The 25,673-nt window shown below is 41.4% G+C and overlaps 1 protein-coding gene across 1 annotated transcript; it reads right to left on the reverse strand.

Annotated features, from left to right (window-relative positions):
* Window positions 1-29: 29 nt before the first annotated feature.
* On the reverse strand, window positions 30-25,673 carry LOC121317111 (adenosine 3'-phospho 5'-phosphosulfate transporter 1-like). Its single transcript, XM_041252724.1, has 4 exons — window positions 25,413-25,673; window positions 7,553-7,743; window positions 5,933-6,099; window positions 30-1,215 (listed from the first exon to the last, which is right to left on the reverse strand). The coding sequence occupies exons 1-4, from the start codon at window positions 25,430-25,432 to the stop codon at window positions 277-279; spliced, it is 1,317 nt and encodes a 438-aa protein (XP_041108658.1). The 5' UTR covers window positions 25,433-25,673; the 3' UTR covers window positions 30-276.

Raw genomic sequence — 25,673 nt, forward strand, 5'->3', positions numbered from 1 at the left:
AATTATCAGAAACTGCAACTTTAGGAGCCACAGCTTGTCAGTCCTGCTGGTACCAAACAAAACCAAGATGTCGATTTATTAAGGGGATACAGATAAGAAGCATGGTAGGTTAACAATCTCAAAACATAAAAAAAGTCTCCACTTACACAAGAAAAAACAAAATAGTCCCCTTTCCCTGCCTCTACTAGGCTGTATAAACACACCAACACCTTTTATTTTAATCCCTTTTATTGAAAACCCTTTGTCCAAAATATTCTCTCTTATTTTTTTCCATCCCTACACTATCTCCACTGGTTTTGGAATCAGGGCTGCCTTTTTGCTCCTCTTCTTCATCCGGCTGCGAGTGTAGACCCTCAGTAAAAGGGCTAGAAAGACCAGGGCTATTCCCAGGCCACCCACTATGGTGACTGCATGGCTGTAGATGAAACAGGACAGCAGGATAGCGAAGGCCTGTCGCAGGGTCATGATGATGGTAAAGGCGGCGGCTCCGAACTGGCCAATGGTGTAGAAGATGAAGAGTTGCCCGCAGGCCGAACAGATGGACAAGAGAATAGCGTGAAAGGCAAAGTCTGAATGGCGGATCATGAACTTGAGGGACTCCAAAAAGGCACCCTGCTCCAGGAGTGAGCCCATGGTGAACAGGCAGGAGAAGAGGTTTACCCCAAACATCATCTGTACTGAGGACATTTTGTACTTAAACAGATTGTCCTGCCAGTTGGATGTGAAGCTGTCAAACGCAATGTAACCAGCTAAAATGACCACCCCGGAGAAGGTGGTGACTGTTGACGGGTGCTTGTCAGTGGTGCTGGAGAGCAGGAACATGCTGACACCCATGGAGATGAGGACCGCTGTGAAGTACTCCCAGTATTCATAACTCTTCTGGGAGACTATCTTCCCCATCAGCATAACTGGGATAACCTTGGAGGCTTTAGCCAGCACCTGAGTTGGGAAGCTGATGAACTTAAGGGCTTCGTACTGGCACCAGCTGCTCAGGATGTTTGAGAGGGAGGCAAAAGAATACTTGTACATGGGGACTCCATGCCGAGGCTGCTTGGTAAGCGTGCAATACATCCCAGCTACCGTCAATGCCAAGATCCGGTTCATGAAAACCAGAAATTGGGAATCCTTGAATTTCTCACCTGGCTCTGTGTCTGTGGCTGCGTAGGTTTGAGTCATGACTCGCTCTTGTAGGATGCCCCATGTGAGATACGAAGCCTGGAACGATAAATTTCACCTTTAAAGACGTTTTTTTTTTTTTTGATAAACAAAGTATAAAATGGAATAAAGCTTACTGGATTATTCTATCAATTATGAACACATTTTTTTTACAGTATGTTTGGCACATTACTTTAGGATGTGGAAAAAAGCAGCAGATAAATAAAGATTAAAATTACTTAAGGAGAATAGTTCATGTATAGCAAGAAAAAGGGATTTATGTGTTATACGTTTTGCAGTATAATATATACACAATTAAAAAAACACCACTTCTTGACCTGGAAACCTTGTTTTTACCTGTGAGGCTTTTATGGGTCTCTAAAAACGGCTCTGCATCTGATGCTAGTATTGTGATAACGTATCGTGTTTGTCTGGTCTATAATTTTTGCTTGTGTATTAACAGATGGCTAACACTTTCCGGAGCTGTCACTAAGGGCAAGCGTAAAACCTAGAATAGCACTACACTACTGTCGCGCATTAAACTTGTATCTCCCACCACAAGCACTACAATACTCACCCAGGACTAGTGACCGTGTTTGTACATTGTGGGAGGGATACTTGTGTTCATTGTTCGGGAATACAACCCCGTTATTATTTACCCCGTGCACTACACATTGCTGTGTATTGCCAGGGATCATTGTTTGGTCACCAGACATGGTATGTATATAATAAAAGTACTTTTCTAAACTGGATTACAAATCTCTGTCTGTTCATTGCGCACTGCATCACTCCTGCACCTGTATACAATCAACCACTTTGCCACAGACTGTTATTGAGAATTATATTGAGAACTTAAGTAATATTTAGAATTGCTTTTTACAAATTGAAAAAAAAAAAAAAAAAAAAAAAAAAGGTCACCAGATAACAGAGACATCATAGTTGATTTGGTTACAAATCAATTTTCAATAAGAACTTTTTCAGAAAAATTGGAGAGTTAAAAATGGGAGGCTTACATGACAAATACCCAAACTGTATGGGTATTTGTCGTGCATGCAGAGAATATTACTGATTAGTCAGAAGTGTTTTTAACCCACCAATTACCCCATCAATAACAAAAAAATGATCAATTACCACATTTAGATTGTGATTACTACACAAATTTGGTTTTTACAGAATTATTACTTAATTATAATTATGTAATTCTTTTTTCCCTGGGATTTAGCTTCAGGATAGGATGATCGACGGTATGTTTCATCCTACAGGAGACCTGTGAAGCTCTGTGGTCGGTCTTGCAGCCTCTGTATTTGCAAGCACCACAAGGTGATCGATAGCTTCAGGTTGCGAATGAATTTTTGGATATGTGGAATTATCCAAACTGCATTGGTGCTATCGACGGGAAACATGTCGCTATCCAGGCATCTCCAAACTCTGGATCAGAGTATTTTAAGGGGGTTCAGCATCGTGCTTCTTGCCATGTGCGATGCGAGATATTGCTTCACACTTGTTGACTTCGGCAGTAGTGGTCGCTGGAGTGACAGGGGCATTTTAGTCCGAGTTGGGCAAGGTGCTGGAACAGAATAAGCTAGCTGCCCCATTGCCAAGAGCACTGCCATGTTCTTCAAGTAGTAGTAGTAGTAGTTGGAGATGAAGTCTTCCCTCTGAAGGATTACCTCATGCGACCTTACCCTGGAAAGCACCTGCAATCCACCAAAGTGTTTCTCACTGTGGGCACTCGCGTTTACTTGTGTTAATTATTTTTGCTGTCAGATAGGAAGTTGCGGCCTTTTATACATTGACCGCTGAGTTAGCGCTATCTCTCTGTCGGGTGTATGAATACCATTCATCTGTACATAAAATGTTTTTAGATGTTCTAATGCCTGACTGAATTGTTGAATGTACTTTTTGTATCAGCTACTTTGTTTCGCTAAACAATTAAAATAAGATTTAAAAAAAAAAAAACACATTTCCGGAAATACTTTGTTTCATTGACAAAATACACATAAAATTCACAACACCACTCCAGAAGCAAAAAAAAAAACAAAACAGAACATAAGCACATCTGGAAACACAAATTACTGCCCAAATTCAGCTCCAAACAGCAACTGGCAGATTTGAATTTTTAAAAAGGCTTTCCTTTTTGGTTCTATCCTGCAAACAGTGATCGTAAGACTCCTGCCGTTAAGCTCATCTTCATCCCTTTATGAGGAAAATGCTGCAGCCACCACTGCCGTAGCATTACAGATCTCCCAGTACCTGCCTTATGCTTTTTTTTTGGGGGGGGGGGGGGGTCAGACGGTGTTGTGGGATTGGAGCAGATGATGGGGATGGAACAGGCACAGATGAAGTGGAGGGTACAGTTGAAGAGGTGGACAGATATCTAGGGAGGGGGGCTTCATCTTCAAGGTTAGTACTGTCTTCACACATTCTGTTCAGCATGGTGATGGGTGTGTTTGCTTCAGGGCACTCTGAGGAAAGGTTGGGGATATTTACAAATGTTCTGTCATCTGTCATATAATTAGACAGAGAAGTGAAAAATTCATTCAGAAGCTTTAATCACTTTCTATAATATTTGCAAATGTCTCAGATTTTTTAAATTAAAATGTGTAACTTTCAACACTTTAAATTCCTAGAAGTTTATATTTTCTTCAGAGTTTTAAGTCGGCTACTGTTGTTAATGGAGAAATCCATAAAATACATCGAGATCTGCCATTGCCTTTTTTTCTTCTTTATAGTCTGACCCTCCCATGTCAAAGCTAAGGGTAGCTACATACTTGCTCAATTAAGATTTCATACATTTGTTGCTGCATATCTAAAATTAATAGAGTATACCGGTATGCTAGTTGAATCAAACAAGCAGAAACAACCGACGATGGAAACGCAGCTCAGCTGTCTTGTGTTTTCATGTATGTGACTGGCAATGGCCCGAAAGAACGGTTGTTTTGGGTGAATGTGTTACATTTACTAAAATTTAAATATTAATTCCAATTGGGCTTTTTTTTTAATTAAATTTTTTAGATTCTTTTGATTTTTTAGTATTACTATGCAGGCCAGCTGCTGTAAGATTGTTACCTTTATTAAAAATGTGCATGGATTTATCTACCAATTAATCAATTAATGCCCATGAATTAAACCATCAAAATTTTGAATCAAGTGACATTCAATACGATCGCGTACACAGCAAATCTATAGCAGGGTGTTCTTCACTGCAGTTTTGATTTCCAAGGTCTGACAGGTCTGGCTGGAGTCATCGCCCAAAGTGATCAGGCAGGACACTGTGGAACAGCAGTTTGGTGCAGAGACTAGAGACTCAGAACTGAGAAACACAGAGCTAAAGCAGCAACAGGTGGGGGAATGGCTTCTGGACTGTGTGTGTTGCGTAATTTATTGGTTGTTATCCGTTTGTGTTTCTATCAGTTGTCTTCAGTGCCTTATTTGAATAAATGTAACACAATGTTTATTATTTGGTGTCTGCCTGTCAGTTCCAGAGAGAGAGAGAGAGAGACACAGAGTGTAACAAAGTTTGCTATGTCTGATCTGCATTCCCAACTAGTCTTTCATTAAAACACGTGTTTTTGTTTATTCATTAAAATGTGTACTCCAGTTTGATATACATTGTACAAAACATTAGATTTATGTTAGCCATGTGCAAATATACACCACTTTACATAATATCAGTGCTAATTGATCACAAGAGAATTTTAAGAAGGAATAGGTATGAAAACTTTTTTTTTGTCATCCATATGCTTTTATGATTTTTTTTTCTTTTTTTTCTGCTACACCCCACTTGCCTCAAAGTTCCCAAGCCACCACTGGTCTGGACTTTGAAATTCACATGCATATGAATGAGATTTGCATATTAATTAGACCCTAATTATACAGTAAATGTATTCCGTTTGAAATTGTTGCCGATTTTGTTGCCTTGTTTAACAGATCTCTGCTTGAGTTCCTTCTGTGCTATTGCTAGGCAGTCGTGAAACAACTTCCGGGGGCATAGCACCGGCAAACTTTAAATTTGTAAACTAAAATAAAATAATGGATACAGCAACTGCTAAAAGGGGAAACCAAAATGTTGGTAACATTGAAAGCAAATTGAACTTTATGATCAATATAAAAGACATACTAAATGCTAAGCAGAACAACGCAATGACTAATAAGAAAAAGCTAGATGCAGATGAACCCGTTTTATATCACCTCGCTTAATATCATACCCTGTTTATTGTCATGATATTTGATAAACCGCTGGCCATGCACCATTGGTTCTTTCAGAAATTACCTCTCTTTATATCGTCTCACAAACACGCTTATTTTCACGTTTTGTGCAGCCTGTCAAATGCTGCGTGGGCAGTCTTATCAGGATACAGTTCAGTTACAAAACACCAACGTCCTCAAATTTTAACAGTCAGTCTCACACAAATGCACACAAAAAAAAACACCAATTATTGATAGCTCTCATCAGTCGACAATTCACGACTTTGTTAGATAATGACACAAACTGTTTCGTTCCAGTTAATGATACAAAACATATCTGTCCTGTAGTAAACTATGTGCATTTTCTTAAACGTAAAGAATGACTAAACATACAGTATTAAAACACTGTTCTTCAATTCATCGTATACTATGTTTTGTTTTGTTTTCTTGCACTTGTAATGCACCGTCATAGGCAAACGTGAAACTTGGTTTATATCTTGACCAGCTTTATATCACTTTTTTTAGTACTAATATTAAGATATTTTACACCCATTTGTTAAGCATATCTTCATTCAAGAATCCAAGTTACCTGTAATCCAGCAGCACAGAACAGTAATTTCATAATTTGCTTGGCTGAAGACGAAGATGCTGCTGTTGCCTCATTTCTGAATGTTGTAGAAACGTCCTCCTGGAGACTGGACTTAGTCTCGCTCCCAAACACACAGCTTTTTATGGCAGGAAAACAAATGCCATGGCCTGAAAATCAAACAAGAAGATGATGACGATGATAAATTATTAGATGAACCTAAATAAACAAATATAAGTGGTAATATGAACACCACTCAGTTTTAAACTACTGTATGAGTATATTGTTGTGCGACTGGGCTGGTGCCAATACATTTCAAGGTCCGACAGGTAATTGATGAAGTACAGCTGCCTGTACAGTACACGGGATATAGATATTGAAACACCCAGGCCCACGGAAACATAGTTAGAAAATCAAACACATTTTTGTTAAGTCTGTATGCCTTTTGCCTTTATTTCTGTGACTGAGATTTCTCATTTAATTCACAGTTGTTAAGGGTGTCTGTAAGGTAATAACTGCTTGACAATTCACAGTAAGACAAATATAAAATGTAATGCCCCTATGTGTACCAAATAACACATCATTAAAACAGAATCTGACCAAATTGTTGTAAACAGAATCATATCTCCCCTTGAAATACCCTCAGTAAATCTATGAAGGGAAAGTTAAATTCACATGGTTGACTTTCACTTTTATCAAAGTTGTTATTTTATATTTTGCCAGGAAAATCCCATTGAGATGAAAGCATGTTATTTTGCAGATAAACAGGTACTAGAGCTAGAGAGCTGAATGTGGTAAGCACATTCTCAATGGCCATGTAAGCACTGTGATCTAGCTGTCACAGCAATACATTTACTTGTAAAAAAATTAGGTGTCTTGATAACGAAGTTTCACTGTATTACTGAAACTTACTTGCCATACCTCATCCTTAAAGAACACTAGTGCAGTTGATTAGCCATCACATACAAACACATTGTAACATTTTATCTTTCATTCAAATAAATTATTATAGTTTCCTAGTGATGAATTTTGCTCATAAAAAGGTGCTACGTAAGCAGCAATATATATTGAAGTTACATCTATTTTTTCGTTATTCAGGAATATACCAAAAAGTTTCGCCACATTACCCTGCAATAATGCCTAGTCTGTCCTGGAAGGGCCATCCTCTCAATAATGTGCCAATTACGTGGTGGTTTTGAGTTGTACTGTTGAGACTACCAGACTAATTTCACTTGTGACTTACCTTAGATTTGAACCCCGGCCCACAAGGAAAGGGTAGTGATGTGTTTATATTTTGTCTTGAATAAAATAATAATAACTAATAATAATACACAAATGGTGAAACCGATTTTGGTGGAACACAGTTTCTGAATGCAAGGATTTGCAGCTCATTTCTTTTATCCAAACTGACGCCCCTAATTGAAACCATTTGGATTTAAGAAATAAAACATCAATTTACAGTTACTACATCTTTAAGTAATACTGCAGCATTTTGTAATAGGTCTAAAGTCAAAATACAGTACAAGAACTATGAGAAGATTAATTAAATGCACATACTGTACGTAGAATTGCTTTCACCAAATAAGAAACACCCACATATATATGAAGTTCGGAGTTCCTCACCTGTCTCCAAATAATTTTTTCTCTTGTAGTACCGGATGAGAAGATACCCTGGGATGATGATTGAGGCATATCCAGAGACATTAAGAAAAAAACGAAACAGCCAGAAATCATTCCAGGATTCCTGCAGCAGGGACTCATCTTCAGCAGTCTGTGCAAGTGGAAGCATGACCAGGATTACCGCCGGCCAAAACCTGCAGGAAACAGGAGGGTCTCGTCTGTGAAATATCACCTATCACTTAGGTTTATAAGTACAGAAGTATACACACCCCTTTGTTTTATTTGAAATGCCATGAGAATACCAAAAATGTTATTGGAAATGCATTTGGAATGGAAAGGCATTGTCCTGCTGGAAAAACCAATCCTCAGAGTTGGGGAACTGTGGCAAAATGGCTAGTGGAGGGGAACAGGTGTAGCGGTGATGCGATGCAGGAGTGACAGGCAGACAACAGTTTCCAGTGAAAAAGTGCTTTTATTTATAATCCAGGTCTGGTGACCGTAAAATAATAAATCCCCGGCGATACACAACAATGTGTAAAGCGCGGAGATAACAAAAACAGGGCACAGTCCAGAACAAAAATGAACCCACGGTCACCAGTCCTGGGTGAGTGCAGACGTGAGGGTGCGTGGTGAATACACAGATACGGTGGTGTGCAGGGGTGCTCCGGCCAGTGCTGACCGTTTGCGACAACTCCAGAGTAGTGCTCCAACTGTCTACAGTGAAACAAACACAGACAGTTAATAAACAAACACAACACATAATCACAAAAACACTGCGAGTTCCACTCTCGCTCCTTCTTCCTCCAAACGTTCTACCCAAACAAAGGAAAAGATCAGCGTTACCCTGGCCCCTATATGTAATCCCGCATGATATCTAGGTAAACGGTTGCAGCTGCCTTATTACTTGCAGCTGCCTCTCGTTTACCTTTCAAATCAATACGGTCTTACAACAGAGTCTCGCTTCTTTCCAAGCTGACCTACTTCCCTGACCCGGAAACGAACTGTCAGGCCAGCCCTTCCAGATACTTCTCCTCCCGTTCTTTAGCACCCTCACAGGTCGGGAGGAAGATTCATCACCAGAACTCATGTTTCCGTCACATATCCCACCGCTCAGAGTGGAGCCGAAGGAACACTCGGCTAAATCTACCTTCCCCGTTACTCCCCCCTCCCGGGAAAAATAATCTGCATTTTGGTGGTCTTTCCCCGCACGGTGTACCATGTGGTACATGAAGGGCTGCAATGCCAGATACCACCGAGTTATCCGGGCATTGCTGTCCTTCATTGTGCTTAACCACTTAAGTGGGGTGTGGTCTGTGACCAGATCAAATGAGTGTCCCAGCAGGTAGTATCGTAAAGAGTGAGTAGCCCATTTAATGGCTAAACACTCTTTTTCGACTACGGAGTAGTTGCATTCCCGAGGTAACATTTTTTTACTCAGGTACAATATCGGGTGCTCTACTCCAGCTACTTTTTGGGACAAGACTGCACCCAAACCTACATCCGAAGCGTCGGTGTGGAGGATGAATCTCTTGGTGAAATCCGGTGTGATAAGAGTGGGGGCCTGGCAAAGTTTACACTTAATAGTATCAAACGCTCCCTGACACTCAGCTGACCATTTACTTAAATTTGGAGCACTCTTTTTGGTGAGATCGACTAACGGGTTAACCACTGTGGCGTACTCAGGGATGAAGCGGCGGTAATAACTGGCTAAGCCCAGTAGTGACCTCACGACCTCAGTAGTGACTGGGCTGCCCTTAGAGACTGAAGAACGGCTGTAACCCTAGCCAAATGCTCTCGCCAGGTGGAGCTGTAAATCACCACGTCATCAATATACGCTGATGCATATTCATGATGTGGATGTAAAACCTGGTCCATCAGTCTCTGAAAGACAGCGGGCGCACCATGTAGCCCAAACGGCATGGTTTTAAAGTGGAACAGCTTTCTGGTGTTGAAAATGCGGTTTTCTCTCTGGAGCTGCGGGTTAAAGGGATTTGCCAGTATCCCTTCGTCAGGTCCAGAGTGGAAATAAACCTCGCTTTTCCCAGTCTGTCTAAAAGTTCGTCGACCCGAGGCATGGGATATGCATCGAACTTAGCAATAGCGTTCACCTTTCTGAAATCCACACAGAAGCGGTTGGTGCCGTCTTTCTTAGCCACTATGACGATCGGACTGCACCACTCGCTCCTGGAAGATTCAGTCACCCCAAGCTCGAGCATATCCCATACCTCTTTGCGAACGCCACTTCGTCGACTTTCCGGGATCTGGTACGGTGTCTCTCGCACTGTGACACCTGGTGGAGAGACAATGTCATATTCAACTAAGTTTGTTCTGCCGGGCACGTCAGAAAAAACATCGCTGAACTCCTCAAACCAATTGTTCCCCCATAGAAATCTCTCTTGTGCTCGGGGTCTCTGGCCAGGGATCTAAATCATCCTCCATATTGCCTGGGGCTATAAATAAGACCTCCCTTGCCTGCCAGGGCTTTAACAAATTGACATGATAAATTTCACGTTCATTTCGGCGATCGGGCTGTCTAATTTCATAATTTACTTTCCCTATAGCCCGAATCACCTCATACGGCCCCTGCCATTTAGCACACAGTTTCGATTCAGATGAGGGAGGTAGCAGCATTACCTTGTCCCCTGGTCGAAAGGTTCGAATCCGTGCATTTTTGTTGTAATGCTGCTGTTGTCGGTGCTGAGCCGATCTGAGGTTGTCTTGGGCCAAACGACCGACCAAATCCAGGCGATCTTGTAGTAGGAGCACATACTTCACTACATTTTTAGACGAGCCTTTGTGCCCCTCTCACCCCTCCCTCAGCAGGTCGAGGATGCCGCAAGGCTGCCGGCCGTACAGGAGCTCAAAGGGGGAGAACCCTGTTGAACTCTGCGGCACTTCTCTCACCGCAAAAAGGAGGTAGGGAAGAAGCGATGCCCAATGTTTCTTCTCCTGTGTTACGAATCTCCTCAGCATCGACTTTAAGGTCTGATTAAAGCGTTCAACCAAACCGTCCGATTGTGGATGATAAACGGACGTCCTGATGGGACGTATTTTTAATATTTTGTACACCTGCTGTAACGTATTGGACAAAAAATTGGTCCCGTGATCAGTCAAAATCTCCTTGGGGATCCCTACTCTAGCCATAATCTGCGCTAATTCGGTGGCTACTGCAGCTGCACTAGTGGACCTCAATAGAACTGCCTCCGGGTATCGCATTGCATAATCCACCACTACTAATACATGCGTATACCCAGAGTCAGAAGGTAGCAAAGGGCCCATTATGTCCATTGCAATGCGCTCGAAAGGAGTGGAAATACTGGGCAGTCGGACCAAAGGGGCGGGGCGCATTCAACCCAGCGCTACTCGCTGGCAGTCTGGGCACGTGGCTACATATTTCGACACATCAGTATGAAGACCGAGCAAACAGAATCAAGCCAATATTCATTCCCTCGTCTTCTCGGCTCCAAGCTGCCCCGCAAAAGGGATATCATGCGCCAGTCTCATGACCTCGGTCCGACAAGACGGGGGAACCAACAATTGTGTTACAGGCTGTCCTGTGCCCGTGGCTAGGTTTACTCTATACAGTAATTGCCCCTTTATACTGAAATGTGGATATACTAGCGCCCCTGCGCCATCAACACCCTTGCCTTCAATGGACCGGACCTGCCCCCAAGCGTGCACCAGTGATGGGTCGTTCTGTTACCCCACAGTAGGTCTGCGTTCGAGTACCACGGGTCCGGTACATTGAGAGGTGCTGGAATAACTTCTGCCCTATTCGATCCAATAACCTCGCCCTCTCGGTCGCACTGTGTTCCCACTCCCTTTGACTGGCGTTTGTTACCATTACAGCACTCTCCCACCAGACCCCAGCCTTGTCTCAAAGACGCTCCCTCCCATTTCGCGGTCCGTCTCTCCTTATTTGTTTTTCTAGGAAGGAAAAGAGGGGAAAACATTTCGGAGTGAAAAGGAAACACATCACCAATCCGTTCCTTTTTTTTTTCTGCCACGTTTACATGTGTGGCTGAGACTGCCATTATTTGCACTAATTCTTTGAATTTTGGCCAGTCTCTGCCCAGAATAACTGGGTGTGGCAACTTTTCCGCCACCCCGACTACAAGGTGACGTTTTACCGGTCCTACCGATAAATATACTTTTAGTGTGGGGTATGCTGCCGTGTCTCCATGGATAGAGGAGATGGCCACCTGACCTTGTGGCCGCCACGACACACCGCCCAGGAGAGCTGTCCTAATCAAGGTTTGCTCACACCACGTGTCCACTAACGCGTGGGTTTTCCCATTTCCCAAAACAACGTCAATCAGACAAGGCCCCTCCCGACCATTTTCCCCACGCTTACCCGCTTCAGGTGCCCAATTGCACGCGACCACATCACACTCCATGGCAGCGGGCCATGACCTGGCCAGATGTCCCGGCTGGTTGCACCTGAAACAGATAGGAGGGACAGAGGGGGCATAGGTCAGAAATCTGTCCCGCTGCTGGTATGGCAACGGGGCAGGGGCAGCACCTCTACCCCAGCTGGGGGCCAACCTTGGTCTCCATGGGGGGAAGGCACGAGGGCATAATGGGGTCGGTGCTCTAGGAGGTCTGGGTCCCGGGAACGAGGGGGGTGGTGGTGTTGGAGGAGAGGGAGGGAGAGGTCGGCTGCTACGAAGTGCAGGGGCGGACAGGATTCCGACCCATGGCAGAACTGCTCTATCACAATGGCTTCCCCCATCTGCTGGGCGGTCTTCTTCCCAGGGGTCAGCCAATGCACCATGTGGTTGCACAATCGCTCTGCAACCACCCTGGGGCGTGTCTCCGGGGCCCTCCGGTACTCCCTAAACCGCGCCCGGTGGGTCTCGGTAGTGATGTTTAGGCGGCGGAGGATAGCCTGCTTGACCAGGTCGCAATCGGTGGCGTGATGGTCACTCACGGCTTGGTAGGCTGCCTGAGCCTCCCCGCTCAGGCAGGGTCCCAACTGGCTGGCCCAAAACTCTCACAGAGAGCCAGCCGCTCGAACGCCACCAAATACGCCTCCGGGTCATCCTCCGCCGACATCTTCATCGCCCGTGCCTTCGGGGGCAACATCACCGGTGTTGTGGTCGGGGTCGTCGCTGCAGCAACGACTAGCCCTACGCGTTCAATGAGCGCCATGTAGCGCTCCTCCCTCCTCTCCTCTGTGTCGCGTCTGCTCTCCAGCGCCTGCAGCAGCTCCGCCAGCACGTTGCGGTCCATAGTCTCATGTTCTGACACCACGTGTGGCAAAGTGGCTAGTGGAGGGGAACAGGTGTAGCGGTGATGCGATGCAGGAGTGACAGGCAGACAACAGTTTCCAGTGAAAAGGTGCTTTTACTTATAATCCAGGTCTGGTGACCGTAAAATAATAAATCCCCGGCGATACACAACAATAGGATATCTAGGTAAACGGTTGCAGCTGCCTTATTACTTGCAGCTGCGTCTCGTTTACCTTTCAAATCAATATGGTCTTACAACAGAGTCGTGCTTCTTTCCAGGATGACCCACTTCCCTGACCTGGAAACGAACTGTCAGGCCAGCCCTTCCAGATACTTCTTCATTCTTTAGTGCCCTCACAGGTCGGGAGGAAGATTCATCACCAGAGCTCATGTTTCCGTCACAGGAACATTGTCAGAGCAGAAGGAAGCAAGTTTTCTTCCAGGACAACCTTGTATTGGGCTTGATTCATGCCAAAGCTGCCCGATTCCAGCCTTGCTGAAGCACTCCCAGATCATCACCGATCCTCCACCACATTTCACAGTGGGTGCAAGACACTGTGGCTTGTAGGCCTCTCCGGGTCTCTGTCTAACCATTAGATGACCAGGTGTTGGGCAAAGCTGAAAATTGAACTCATCTGGGGGTGCTTCAGCAAGGCTGTAATTGGGCAGATTTGTCTTTGTGAAGGGCGCATGAATCAAGCCAAGTACAAGGTTGTCCTGGAAGAAAACTTGCTTCCTTCTGCTCTGACAATGTTCCAAAAAACTCTGAGGATTGGTTTTTCCAGCAGGACAATGCTCCATGCCACACAGCCAGGTCAATCAAGGTGTGGATGGAGGACCACCAGATCAAGACCCTGTCATGGCCAGCCCAATCTCCAGACCTGAACCCCATTGAATATCTCTGGAATGTGATCAAGAGGAAGATGGATGGTCACAAGCCATCAAACAAAGCCAAGCTGCTTGAATTTTTGCGCCAGGAGTGGCATAAAGTCGCCTAACATCAATGTGAAAAACTGGTGGAGAGCATCCCAAGACGCATGAAAGCTGTGCTTGAAAATCAGGGTTATTCCACCAAATATTGATTTCTGAACTCTTCCTAAGTTAAAACATTAGTATTGTGTTGTTTAAAAATGAATCTGAACTTATTTTCTTTGCATTATTCGAGGTCTGACAACACTGCATCTTTTTTGTTATTTTGACCAGTTGTCATTTTCTGCAAATAAATGCTCTAACTGACAATATTTTTATTTGCAATTTGGGAGAAATGTTGTCAGTAGTTTATAGAATAAAACAAAAATGTTCATTTTACCCAAACACATACCTATAAATAGTAAAACCAGAGAAACTGATAATTTTGCAGTGGTCTCTTAATTTTTTCCAGAGCTGTATATCTTTAAGCTCTGTAACACAATGTGCTATTCATGTTCAATATTAAACAATGGATAAGTTTTAGCACATTAGGACTTTTTCCAGTATCACTTTTTACAACGTACCATGTAGCAATTTTACTGTTTACTAATGGCTGTACCAAGTAGCCTTTTACAGCCAAGTTTACTGTATGCTGTACAGTTCACTGATTGTTTTGGGGAGCCCAGTCTCCTGGATGAGTCAGTGTAACAGCAGGTAGGTGTCAGAATTATCACTGCCCCTCTTTTTCTTGTGTTGAAGACCTTTTGGTTCTTATCCTGTTTTATCCTGTCCAAATTTGCACAGGTGTCTTCAGAATCAGTGAAATTTAGTCATGTGCGAATTGTCCATTTCTTTTTATACTTGATAATTTTCCCAGAGGTCCGTCGATTATTTGACAGGACATTGGGGCCTTCTGTAAAAATTCAAACTTAGGCATCCTGTGTTTTTTTAGTCCCATGCGAATCGACCATGTCAATGTTATGTTGATATAGGCATTTCCAGGGTATTCACAGAGTAACACCAGCGTTTACATAATAGAACATTCAGATTGGTACAATCTGTCCTGAGATTGTACAGTTCAGTAAAATGCTATAATTGTGGCAACAATTAAGTGAAAATACAAAACATAACTGGTGGCTCTTAAATAGGGGTGTGTCGATTCATTTGATCTCTTAACATACACATGAGCATGTACTAATTTGTGTGTAAACAGATAATTAGAGAATAGAATTTATTAGCATGTACTCTAGCAGCCTAGCAGCAAACTTGTTTCCAAGAACTGTGTATTTTTTATTATTATTATTATTTTATTTTTATTTTTATTTATTAATTTTTTTACAGGGCTCCAAACTCCAAATGTGGCAAAACAAAAACTGTAAATAATTTTTTCGGGGTTAGGTGAATTGGCACCTGCGACTCAAAAACACAGGTTTAAAAATTTGAAGTGCAAGAAAGATGGTAATAAATAATAATAATAATAACAATAACAATTTAAGCGAATACAAATGCTTGTCAGCGTAGCTAGGTACTGCATTAACACCAGCAGAATACGGTAATCCCAGTTGTGATGGTGACCAAACGTGAGCGAGTGTTCTGTACAAATGTAGTATTTAATATAAATAGCAGAACAAACTCACAGCAATTTAAACTTGTTTTCACTGAAAAATAAAAAATAAAACAGTAACATGTAATCCTAAAGGCCCAATCACCTGGGCAACTTTTGTCGACGGCAACAAGGGGGCGACAGATGTTGTCAGCTTGTCGCCTCGTGTGACCACCCTGGTTAATACCCCGGCGACACACCTGCAACGCGTGGGCCTGTCATTCCTACAATAACCCATAACCATAACATCTTTCATTTTAAAATCCACTGCACACTGGATCCGATCATGCATTCGATTTTAATTTGCATCTAAGAAAAGATCATGCGAGTTCCCTATTGTACCTTGCTCACGGAGTCTGTAATTGTCGTACAACAGTGATGCTTCAATTTCGGAATCGAAACAAGCTTGATTTGATCCGATTTGACGTGCAATAAAATTACTCTGACCAATGAAAAACGACTGGCAAGACACGTGGATTCTTGCAGTTCCTGTTTTTATGTTCAACATGGCTCTGGAGAAGCTTATTCCCTGCGTATCTGACCACAAAGAACTGTATAATAAAGCACATACAAGGACACTGGAAAAAAAGAAAACATGGCAAGCTATCACCGTGGAGCTGGGCATGAATGGTACGTGCCATTATGATGTAGCTATATAGAATTTACCATAGTTCTAGGACAAATATCCGAACAAATATTTTTTTTACATGTATTCAGGACACAAAAATCAGATGTTTGTATTCGCTACAAATGACAAAAATAACTTGCACCTATTTATCACAATTTAAGCAGCAGTTTAAAAAAAAAAGGCAAATGAAAGCTCTGTGTCATTTGTCAGTATAATAGTATAATATATATATATACATATATATATATATATATATATATATATATATATATAATACCAAAAATCAACACTGCAGCTCCTGAGCCTGTATTTAAAAGTTTTAGACAAGAAAAAGTAAACAAATGAAATTATGCACACGCACGCATTGTGATCTCTATGGAAAGCTATCTGGGACAAAAATGCGCAAAAAAAAGAAACAGAAAAAAGGCAAGCTTGTCATTCTGAAATGCCTCGCTTACACAGCACCCAACTTCCTGAAAATGTTGTGTAGTGATTTTTATACAGATTGCCTATATGATCAAGGCTCGAAGTTAATGTATATTTGGTAGCATTTTGCTACCCCAAACTCTTAATTTGCTACTAATTTTTTTTTTATGCAGAGACATTTTTCTGATAGCTTACTCTGCAGTACATGAACATGTACGTAATTACCAATATTGTTTTTTTGTTTGTTTTTTTAGCACATACATTACAGGTTTGTAACAGCGGGCCCCGAGGCGGGCAGGCTGGAGTGAACGGGAGAACTCAGCCTGTACTTTTCCATCCAGCAAGGTTACCCGCAGTCAGGCTGGGGCCCCCGCACCCTTTCATCTAGAGTGTTCCAATCCCCACACTGAGGCACCTGGACTGGGTAATTTCCATAGAGCTGTCATTCTGGAACCTTCCAGTATGGTGAGGTGTCCATTCTGGATTGGTTGGAATAGGCACCGCCTCCCTCCAACTCTCCTATAAAAGAATCTGAGAGCTGGATCCTGGGGTCGGACTGAGAAAAGGAGAACAGAGTGAAGAGAGAAAGAGAGAAAAGAGCTAGAGAAAGCCGACTTGTAGAAGCGTGAGCTGTGGCTGACAGCAGCTTTGTTAAAACAATTATTAAGGCTAAAACAGATAAAAAGTTTAGCCTTGAAACCTTTCCTGTACATAGTACTGCTTTCCTGTCTAACCCTCTCCAATCTGGTTTCCGCCCTACTCACTCCACTGAAACTGCTCTCCTGTCTGTCACTAACTCAAACTCTGCCTGTGCTGCCACTTTCCTCTGTCCTAATTCTCCTTCACCTCTCCTGCCTTTGACACTGTCGACCACTCTATTCTCCTATCCTCTCTCGCGCTGGCCTTGTTCGCTTCCAACCTCTCCGACCGCAGCTACCGGGTAACCTGCCATGTTTCAACCTCCACACCTCACCCTCTCTCAACAGGAGTCCCCCAAGGATCAGTCTCTCCTGTCCTCTCTCTACACCCGCTCCCTGGGCCCCTTCATCGCATCCTATGGTTTCTCATACCATTTCTATGTTGATCATGCTCAGATCTTCCCCCCAGACCCCACCATGCCCTCCCGTATCTCTACCTGTCTGTCTGCTATCTCCTCCTGGACAGACTAGCATCACCTCAAACTCAACCTCTCTAAATTTGATCTCCTTTTCTTCTGCTCCTCATCTTCCCCCCTCTCCTCTGATCTATCTCCATTCCTCTGGAATCTACCACGCTCTCTCCCTCCTTCTCAGCCAAGAACTTCAGAGTAACCCCAAGAAATGGACCCCAGCCTCTCCTACTCCCAGCACATCTCCACTCTAGCACACACCTGCCGTTTCTTCCTGAGCAACATACGAAGAATCCAACCCTTCCTCACCAACTACTATGCAACTCCTCATCCAGGCCCTGGTACTCTCCCGTCTAGACAACTGCATGTCCCTCCTGGCCAGCCTCCCTGCTTCCGCCACCCATCCGCTCCAGCTCATCCAGAACTCCACTGCTCACCTGGTGTTCTCTCTGTCTCGCTTCTCCCATGCTACTCCACTGTTCCCAGTCACTGCTCGCATCCAGTTCAAGGCTCTTGTACTTACCGACCGATACCTTATCCAGACTGCACAAAAATTACCTCCAGACTCTCATCTCTCCCTGCACCCCCACCTGACCTCTCTGCTCCGCCTACACTAGAAGACTGGCTGTACCTCCTCTATGCTCCCGTCTCCAGAGCCCGCTCCTTCGCCCCGCAGTGGTTGATCGACCTTCCTATGGATGTCAGGACTGCCCAGTCCCTACCACCTTCCGCCAGCGCCTCCTCAAGACACATCTCTTCAGAGACCTGTAAAACTCAACTCTTCCCTTTTAGACTATATAGCACTCTGCCTTTAATGCACTTTAACTTGCATTTACCTGCTCCCTATTTTACTGTATTTAATCATGCATGTAACCCAATCTGTAGTATTTTGTATTTCACCTGCACTTGTATCTAACCTTGATGTAACTATCAACACTATCAGGACCTGCCCAGATATTTGCTCATATTATGACTGAAGTCATTGTATTTTTGTATCTTGCTCTTAATTGTAATTCTTGATATACATTTTTAGTATACAACTGTAAGTCAACATGGGTAAGGGTGTCTGCTAAGAAATAATAATAATAATAATAATAATAATAATAATAATAATAATAATAATAATAATAATAAAACTGCCTTAAAAAGTTGTTTGTTTTATTTGAAGTGTTAAAGTTTCAATTTCAGTTTTTGTTTGTTCAGCTACAAAAAAGCACAAGTAAACCTTGTGTTATTACTTTATGAAATCGTGTCTATGGCCACTGTTTACAGTGAAGAAACGGCAATGGCAAGGAATGAAAAAATAAATAAATAAAATGCAGTGTCATTATGTACTATTTATTTCTGGAATAAACAAAACAATGTTTAACTTGAGCTGCTATTTGGCATCCTTTGTTTTGTAGCTAATTCACTGGGGTAAAGTAAGGCCTACACAACTTAGTCTTTACTCCTGAGATCACCTTCTATGTTACCTAGATTTTAATTTAAGCTTTGGTTACCAGTCCTTTAAGAATTATTCTAAAGAGGCCATACGTGCAATGATATCTCCACAATAAACCTGTCTTTGGCAATGCGTATCTCTAATATTTAATTGAAATTCACAGCTCTACTTATTAACCGCTCTTACAAGACCAGGATATAGGGTGACATTCTATCGTAGAATTGTGCAGGTTTGGGAGAACATGCCCGTGAGTACAGTAAAAAGCGTTGTATAGGTTGCACTGGCGTAAGTCACTCCCCTTTCTAAGACTTCAATTTTAGGAAAACGCGTTTGTGTTAAATAATTTTTTTACAATAGTCCCCCCCCCCCCACATGTTCAACACCGACAAAAAGAAAAACACACAGGTTTAGTTTCGAAACAACGTTTGTTTGCATTCCAACTGAATAATTGTACAGTGTTGTTTTTCATTTAAACTGATTCAACTGCAAGAAACTATTCTGTTTGTCAAAATTTCTAAATAATTGGTTCAAGTAAATTTAAGTGCAATGTCAGAATACATTAAAATAGATATAATACTACTACGGTACTACATATTCCAGTAGTAATCGCGTAAACCACCAACAAATGTTGCTTGAATGGATTTAAAAAGTAATTAACAGAGTGTAAAATCTACATCCTACATCACATCTGTATTAACCTATTTTATTTTTGCTTATCAAGTACCCAAACACTTCAAGAACATAAGCTTTGCTTTGCTGAACATTTCATTCCAAAACCACTTAGGCAATATAGTTCCAGCTGCATTGACTTTTGCAAATTAGTTGTATTAATTACAATTTTAAAAGTATTAAACTGTTCTGCTTGCATTAATTAAAAAGCAAAAACAAACAAACAAAAACAATAAACTAAACAGAGCACCACCTAATAACCAGTAAACAAAACATCTTAGTGTTGCATACGGTGCAGTACAACTGCATTAAACTTCCAGCTGTACAAATACATTCATTTTGTTTTGTTAATCAGAACCATAACCATACACAGGGCCGAATTAAAGTGGGGGCCCTACGCTAACCCATATTTTGGGGGCCCTATGCATATGTCGAATGGTATTATTGACATATTGGTTAATCCAGCCCTGCACTGGGGACAAAGAGTGTGAGTGGAGCGGAGCGAGCCAATTGTATATGGAGCAGGGGAGCGGAGAGGGGTAGTTGCTGGAGCGGAGCGGGCATTTCCAGCCCGTTTTTTCAGAAGAATTGAGCATGGTTTTATTTTTCTTAAATACATGTTCGGCCATGGAGTTGGCACAAAAAAATTTAAAAAGGCGGTGACAAATACAGATGCAGTCACTGTACAGTATTTTCCATCATGCCTGTGCATGGTAACCATTAATTTTTGCAGACTTAAGAATTGCATTTTTTTGTGTGATTCGTGTTACACTTTACAATTCATTATGGAGGGAAACATTTTCCCGATTGTGGAGCTGCCATGTAAAAATGTGAGAAACGTCAGTGTGTCCATCTGTCTGGGTTATTACATAGCCTATATTATTTTAATACAGTTTTACGGTTAGGCAACAATACAGTTCTGTGAACACAGTTTATATTTTCTGTATACTTAAGGATAGCACTTACACTACAGGGTGGTCTGCAAACCCCATTGAGACTCACTCACAAGTGTTCGTATGTTGCTTTGAGCTCCCTATGAGATATTCAGATAAAAACAAGCCCAGCATAAAGCTATTTTGATATGAATCATATGCAAAGTTTGAAATAGGTGAGTACACCATACACAACATCGTAGGAACCTGTTAACTGCAAGATGATATTTTCTAACTTTGTTTGTTTTCAATTTACGCATTATTTTTTTTCAGTACCAATCAATAATAATGAGGAAGCGTCTTCGAATTGAATTAGATAACTTCTCTGAGCACTTTAGTTTTTCTCTTTGCTAATCACAGCTAGGCATGATGTTTGTTAAACTGTGTATGCCTTTATTGCAGAGTACCCTTATGACAGAAATCACATGCGACTGCGAGGACAGGTAGAGCAAGGACCTTTTCCAAATCTCTCCCAATGGCTAATAGAGGCCTCATCCCCACTCTCACACCTGATGCCTGGATACCCTGGACAAAGCATACTCACTCTTTCTCCTCTCCTAGAATGAACACTGGTAAGTACTTGCTTCAGGATACCACTATTAACTCCCTCTCCCCCTGTACTGATTGCTACAAACTGTAAATTCTCCTTTTTAAATTGCCACTCTGCAAGTGATAAGTACTCACTACATCTATCCACCCCAAATGGCTACTCACTCTTTGACAAGCCACGCGTCACCTGTAGCGGTGGGGGCACCACTGTTATTGCTAACTCTGTGCTTCCTGTCTCTACTCTCTCTTTCTCAGCCTTCTCTTTGTTTGAGCATCTCGCTATCAAGCTCTCCTCTCCCTCACTCTTGCTGTTATCTATTATCCACCAAAGAATAACTGCTTTTATTGCCGAGTTCTCGCAGTTCCTCTCTCTAATCTGCACTTCAACTGACAAAATTCTACTCCTTGCCCATGCACCACAGAGATAACACGGACACAAACAAAGAAGATAGCTGCTTCCGCATCCAGCACTCAAAGAATATCACGGACATTTGCAGAGCTTTTTGAGATGGTAAAATAATGACTTGGATCGCATTATTGAGGAGTTTGGTGATAAAACGAGTGATCAGAAGAGGATTTATCAGTATGCACGACTATGAAGCGGTGTGTGAAAAATGCAGAGAACGAGGGGTTGGGCTTGGCTGGAAATGCAGTACTGAGTGTCCTTTGCTATGCAGTGCCTTTTAAAACTGTTTCACTCTGAGAATTTATTTTAAACAGTGTGTGTAAAATACAGTGCATGTGAAAATAAACTGGACTTGACAAGTGCTGAATAAATGGACTGCTAAGTGTTAATGGTCTTTGTTAATACAATCCTGTGAATAAATAAGTTTTGTATATACTACACAAAACTTTTAGGCAATTATTTTTTATATTATTACTTTTATGTTTTACATATATACGACTTTTTATTTATTATTTTATTTTTATTTTTTGCTGAAAACTATTTGCTTAGTCACATAAATCCTTTGAACTACACCCACCCCTCGTTATATTGCCCCTCGCTATACTGTGGATTCGGATATGTCACGGTCCTGGAGATGGCCCTCCATTTTTACACTCTAACTGCGCATGCCTTAGCTGCGCTATAATTTCACTTAGAATCACTGTTCGTTTTATTTTGTACTGCACATCAAACAAAAATATACAGAACAATTAAAAACAACGCATTAATATTGTACTGTTATCATATACACATGCATTGCACAATAACACAAAGAAAATTAAATATATACTTGCTGAAGTGGTTTTTTTAAGCAATGCACTAGCAAAAGTCACAGGGCAGTGACATCAGCTCCCTAGCCACAAGCCTCCTATACTGTGAAAGGATTCTTTCAATGCAGCGGTTAGGCATTTAAGAAAAGAGAGGACTTGAGTTGATGAGAAGCGATTACCCTCCGCAGTATGAATTAAAATCATGTGCTGTTTTTTATACGAAAAATGAGAAAAAGCAGGTTGCATAGAGAATTTATACTGGACCCTGACGCCCCCGATAAAACAAGGGAGTGGTTGTACAGTAAATTTATTTGTTAACCTATTTGTTTTTCTGTGGGTCTCTCGCTATATCGCTGCCCTCGATATATAGCGGATTTACACTGGACCCTGACACCCGCGATATATCGAGTGGGTGGAGTATCACGAACTGGAATCAGTCTGTGTGTGCACACACACAACTGGACCTTAACTGGAGTCAACTATTAACTGGAGATAATTCAAACCCCTTCACCTTCTCTGTATCCTAAGTGAATGGCAGAAGGCTACTTTAACTGTTTCAGCACTTTTCAGTCACACAGCTTTCAAAAAACAAACCGTACAAAAGTAAGTTTTAAAGTTAAATTCTTACAATTTTCGGGATTCAGCCAAGCTGCGTTATCCCCGGTAAAAATAACCAAGCTTTGGTTTTCCTGGTTTTTTATAGATCCCTTTAAATTGGGAAATCAAATTCAGGTGAGCTCAGCCCCTCATCTGGATTAGTTTGGTATCTCATTAACACTTTTGTAATAGCCAGATATTACCAGTTGTACAGGTTATACAGCTCTTTTTAACCTTGGGCTAACATCTACTGTGAAGTACTCTGCCACAGTATAGTTTCTGATTGAAGGTAAATATCAATAAAACTAAAGCAGTTTATAAACCAGATAACTTATTTTGTGTTTACTTCCCCTTTTCAAAATATAGTTTAATGTATTTGCTGCATTTGAAGTAAATAAAATGGAAAAAACCATGACCTACTGAATAAGCATACTGTGCATGCATTATAATGCAGAAACGGCACAGTGTAGTCTTGCATGCTACTTTTTTGCCCCAGCAATACACTTATGGTAGATTGCAATTACCACCTAAACACTGAATACTGAAAGACTACTGCCAGGGGAAGTTCTACATTCTGCAAGCATCTATAGTCTAACAAAGCAATGGTTATGTTGTGTAGAGGATCATGCACCTAACACAGCAACAGTTGACACTGACTGCTAATCCACTGACTGAAGCAATAATGATATCCTAGTAAAAAAAAAATAGACTATACCTAAAAAACCTCCAAAGAATGTGCAGACAGTATACTGTACTACATCCAGTATAACAGGTTACACTGGCAACGTATTGAGGCTAACAGAGACCCTTTTATGTCATTTGAATTCTGTGTGCAGCCTACTCCCACAAGGCTAAACCTCAGCTCCGTCTGATTCCAACAGTACCTCTTTGTGTTCAAGTTAGGGTGAAGGGGATTACTGTGGTAGAACAGCTCCTAGTAGAATAAGATGTGGACAAAAATGTTTTGCTGCAAAGGGTTTTAAAACACTAGCATCTTTAAAATAAAATGCATACATGCATTAATTAATATTTTTATATTATTATTAAGTGTCAAATTGACACGTCAATATGTAGAGGTCACATTATGATTTTTTAAACTCTTCCAGCACTACCCCATTAATCATTTTAAATAGATTAAAAAAAAAAAAAAAAACATCCAGATACAATCGTAGTTTTCTGAGGATTTATCTTTCCAAGGCCTGTATAAAAGTCTGCAGTGTTGAAAAAGATAACTACAAATAAATAAATAAATAAATAAGAAATTACAATTTAAATGATGTGGTTTTGTTGAACATTGTCTGTCACATAGATCCCCACATGCCACATGGTACCCTGGTACAAAGAGAAATTGACTGGACAGTGTATCAGTAGCTGCCTTTGTAAGCCTGATCTGTTAAGCCAAGTCTTTGCAATTTAACTTTTATTTGTCCACTCAGTTTCACTGACACTTGGTACGTTGTCACATACTATGAATTTTGCATTGGGATTAATGATCAAGAAAAGGTCCAATTTTAATTTCTTAGCAGTAGCTCAAAGATGTTGTTAGATGTACTATGACAGGACTTGCTTGTAGGCCTAAACTTTCACGTTTAAATATGTGTATTAAGACCACTCAAGGGTCGGTTTCAAAATGGTACTTAAAAGCAGCGTGTTTATACTAACATGAGAAATACACAGGGGTTCTCCTGATGGGTCAATTGAATACGCTCCTTTTGGACTTTAATACAGGTTTGATTAGGTGATGAATTGTTAGATGCACAACATGCAGCTCAAGACAAAATATGCAGATAAATAACTATAACACTGTAGATGTCTATAACAAAGTATTGTGAGTAACCCAGCAGTAAAATCACCCAACCAGCCATCAGGTAGGGTAGGTAACTCAGCTATGAATTAAGTTAAACAAGAAGTACACAACCTCTTCCATAATTGAGTGTATGACAAGACAAATTGTCATTTAGAGATATCTCAAATGAATATATAGCTCTAAATAATTAAGATATCTAAAATACATAGAGATATTTGAAAATTATTTCCAGATATCTTTAAATTTAACTTTAAATGAGATATCTAAAATGCATTTAAGTTATCTGAAATTAAATACAAGATATCTCAAAATGACTTCCTGTTTATTTGAATGCATTTCAATGCAATTGTAGTGGATTAAAGTGAAGTGCTAATTTAATAGCGGGTGCAGAACACCAGATGAACACCAACAAGATTTACGGCAGGATTATGGGGTTTTGCACCCGCAAATCACTTCGCTAGTATCCTGACAACTACCACTTCATGTCACATTACTACTTTTCAAGATACCTATGAATGCCACCCCCACCCACCGCCCCAAACAAAACATGTCACTGAAACCTGGGGAGCAGCGTAACGGTACTACACAGGATGCAGGTTGTGGAGTGTGGAGTTTTTTTGTGTTTTGGTTTTTTTTTTTGTTTGTTTGTTTTGTTTTGTTTTTTTAAATAAAACTATTAAATAAAACTATACATTAGGTTAAATACATATGGATTACAAATTCAAGTTAAACAAACTGTTGCACGTACCTCCAGAAAACAGATGGCATTTTACTCTTAACTCTCTCAATTCTTATGCAGCCTCAGCCTCCTTGTACCTCCGTATACTCGTATTACCTCTGCTATGCCGTTTCATTTATTTAAAACTACACCAAATGATGACTGAATGACTTAAAACTAAAATTCTAATAAAATAAAATGTGCAACATCCAGTTCCATAGCGTTGCAGCTAATACCGTATGTGTTCATGTTCCACCCCTTCTCTCTCTTCAGCAGGAAACTATCCTTGCA

Source organism: Polyodon spathula, chromosome 6 (genome assembly GCF_017654505.1).
Source record: "Polyodon spathula isolate WHYD16114869_AA chromosome 6, ASM1765450v1, whole genome shotgun sequence".
Lineage (NCBI taxonomy): Eukaryota > Metazoa > Chordata > Actinopteri > Acipenseriformes > Polyodontidae > Polyodon > Polyodon spathula.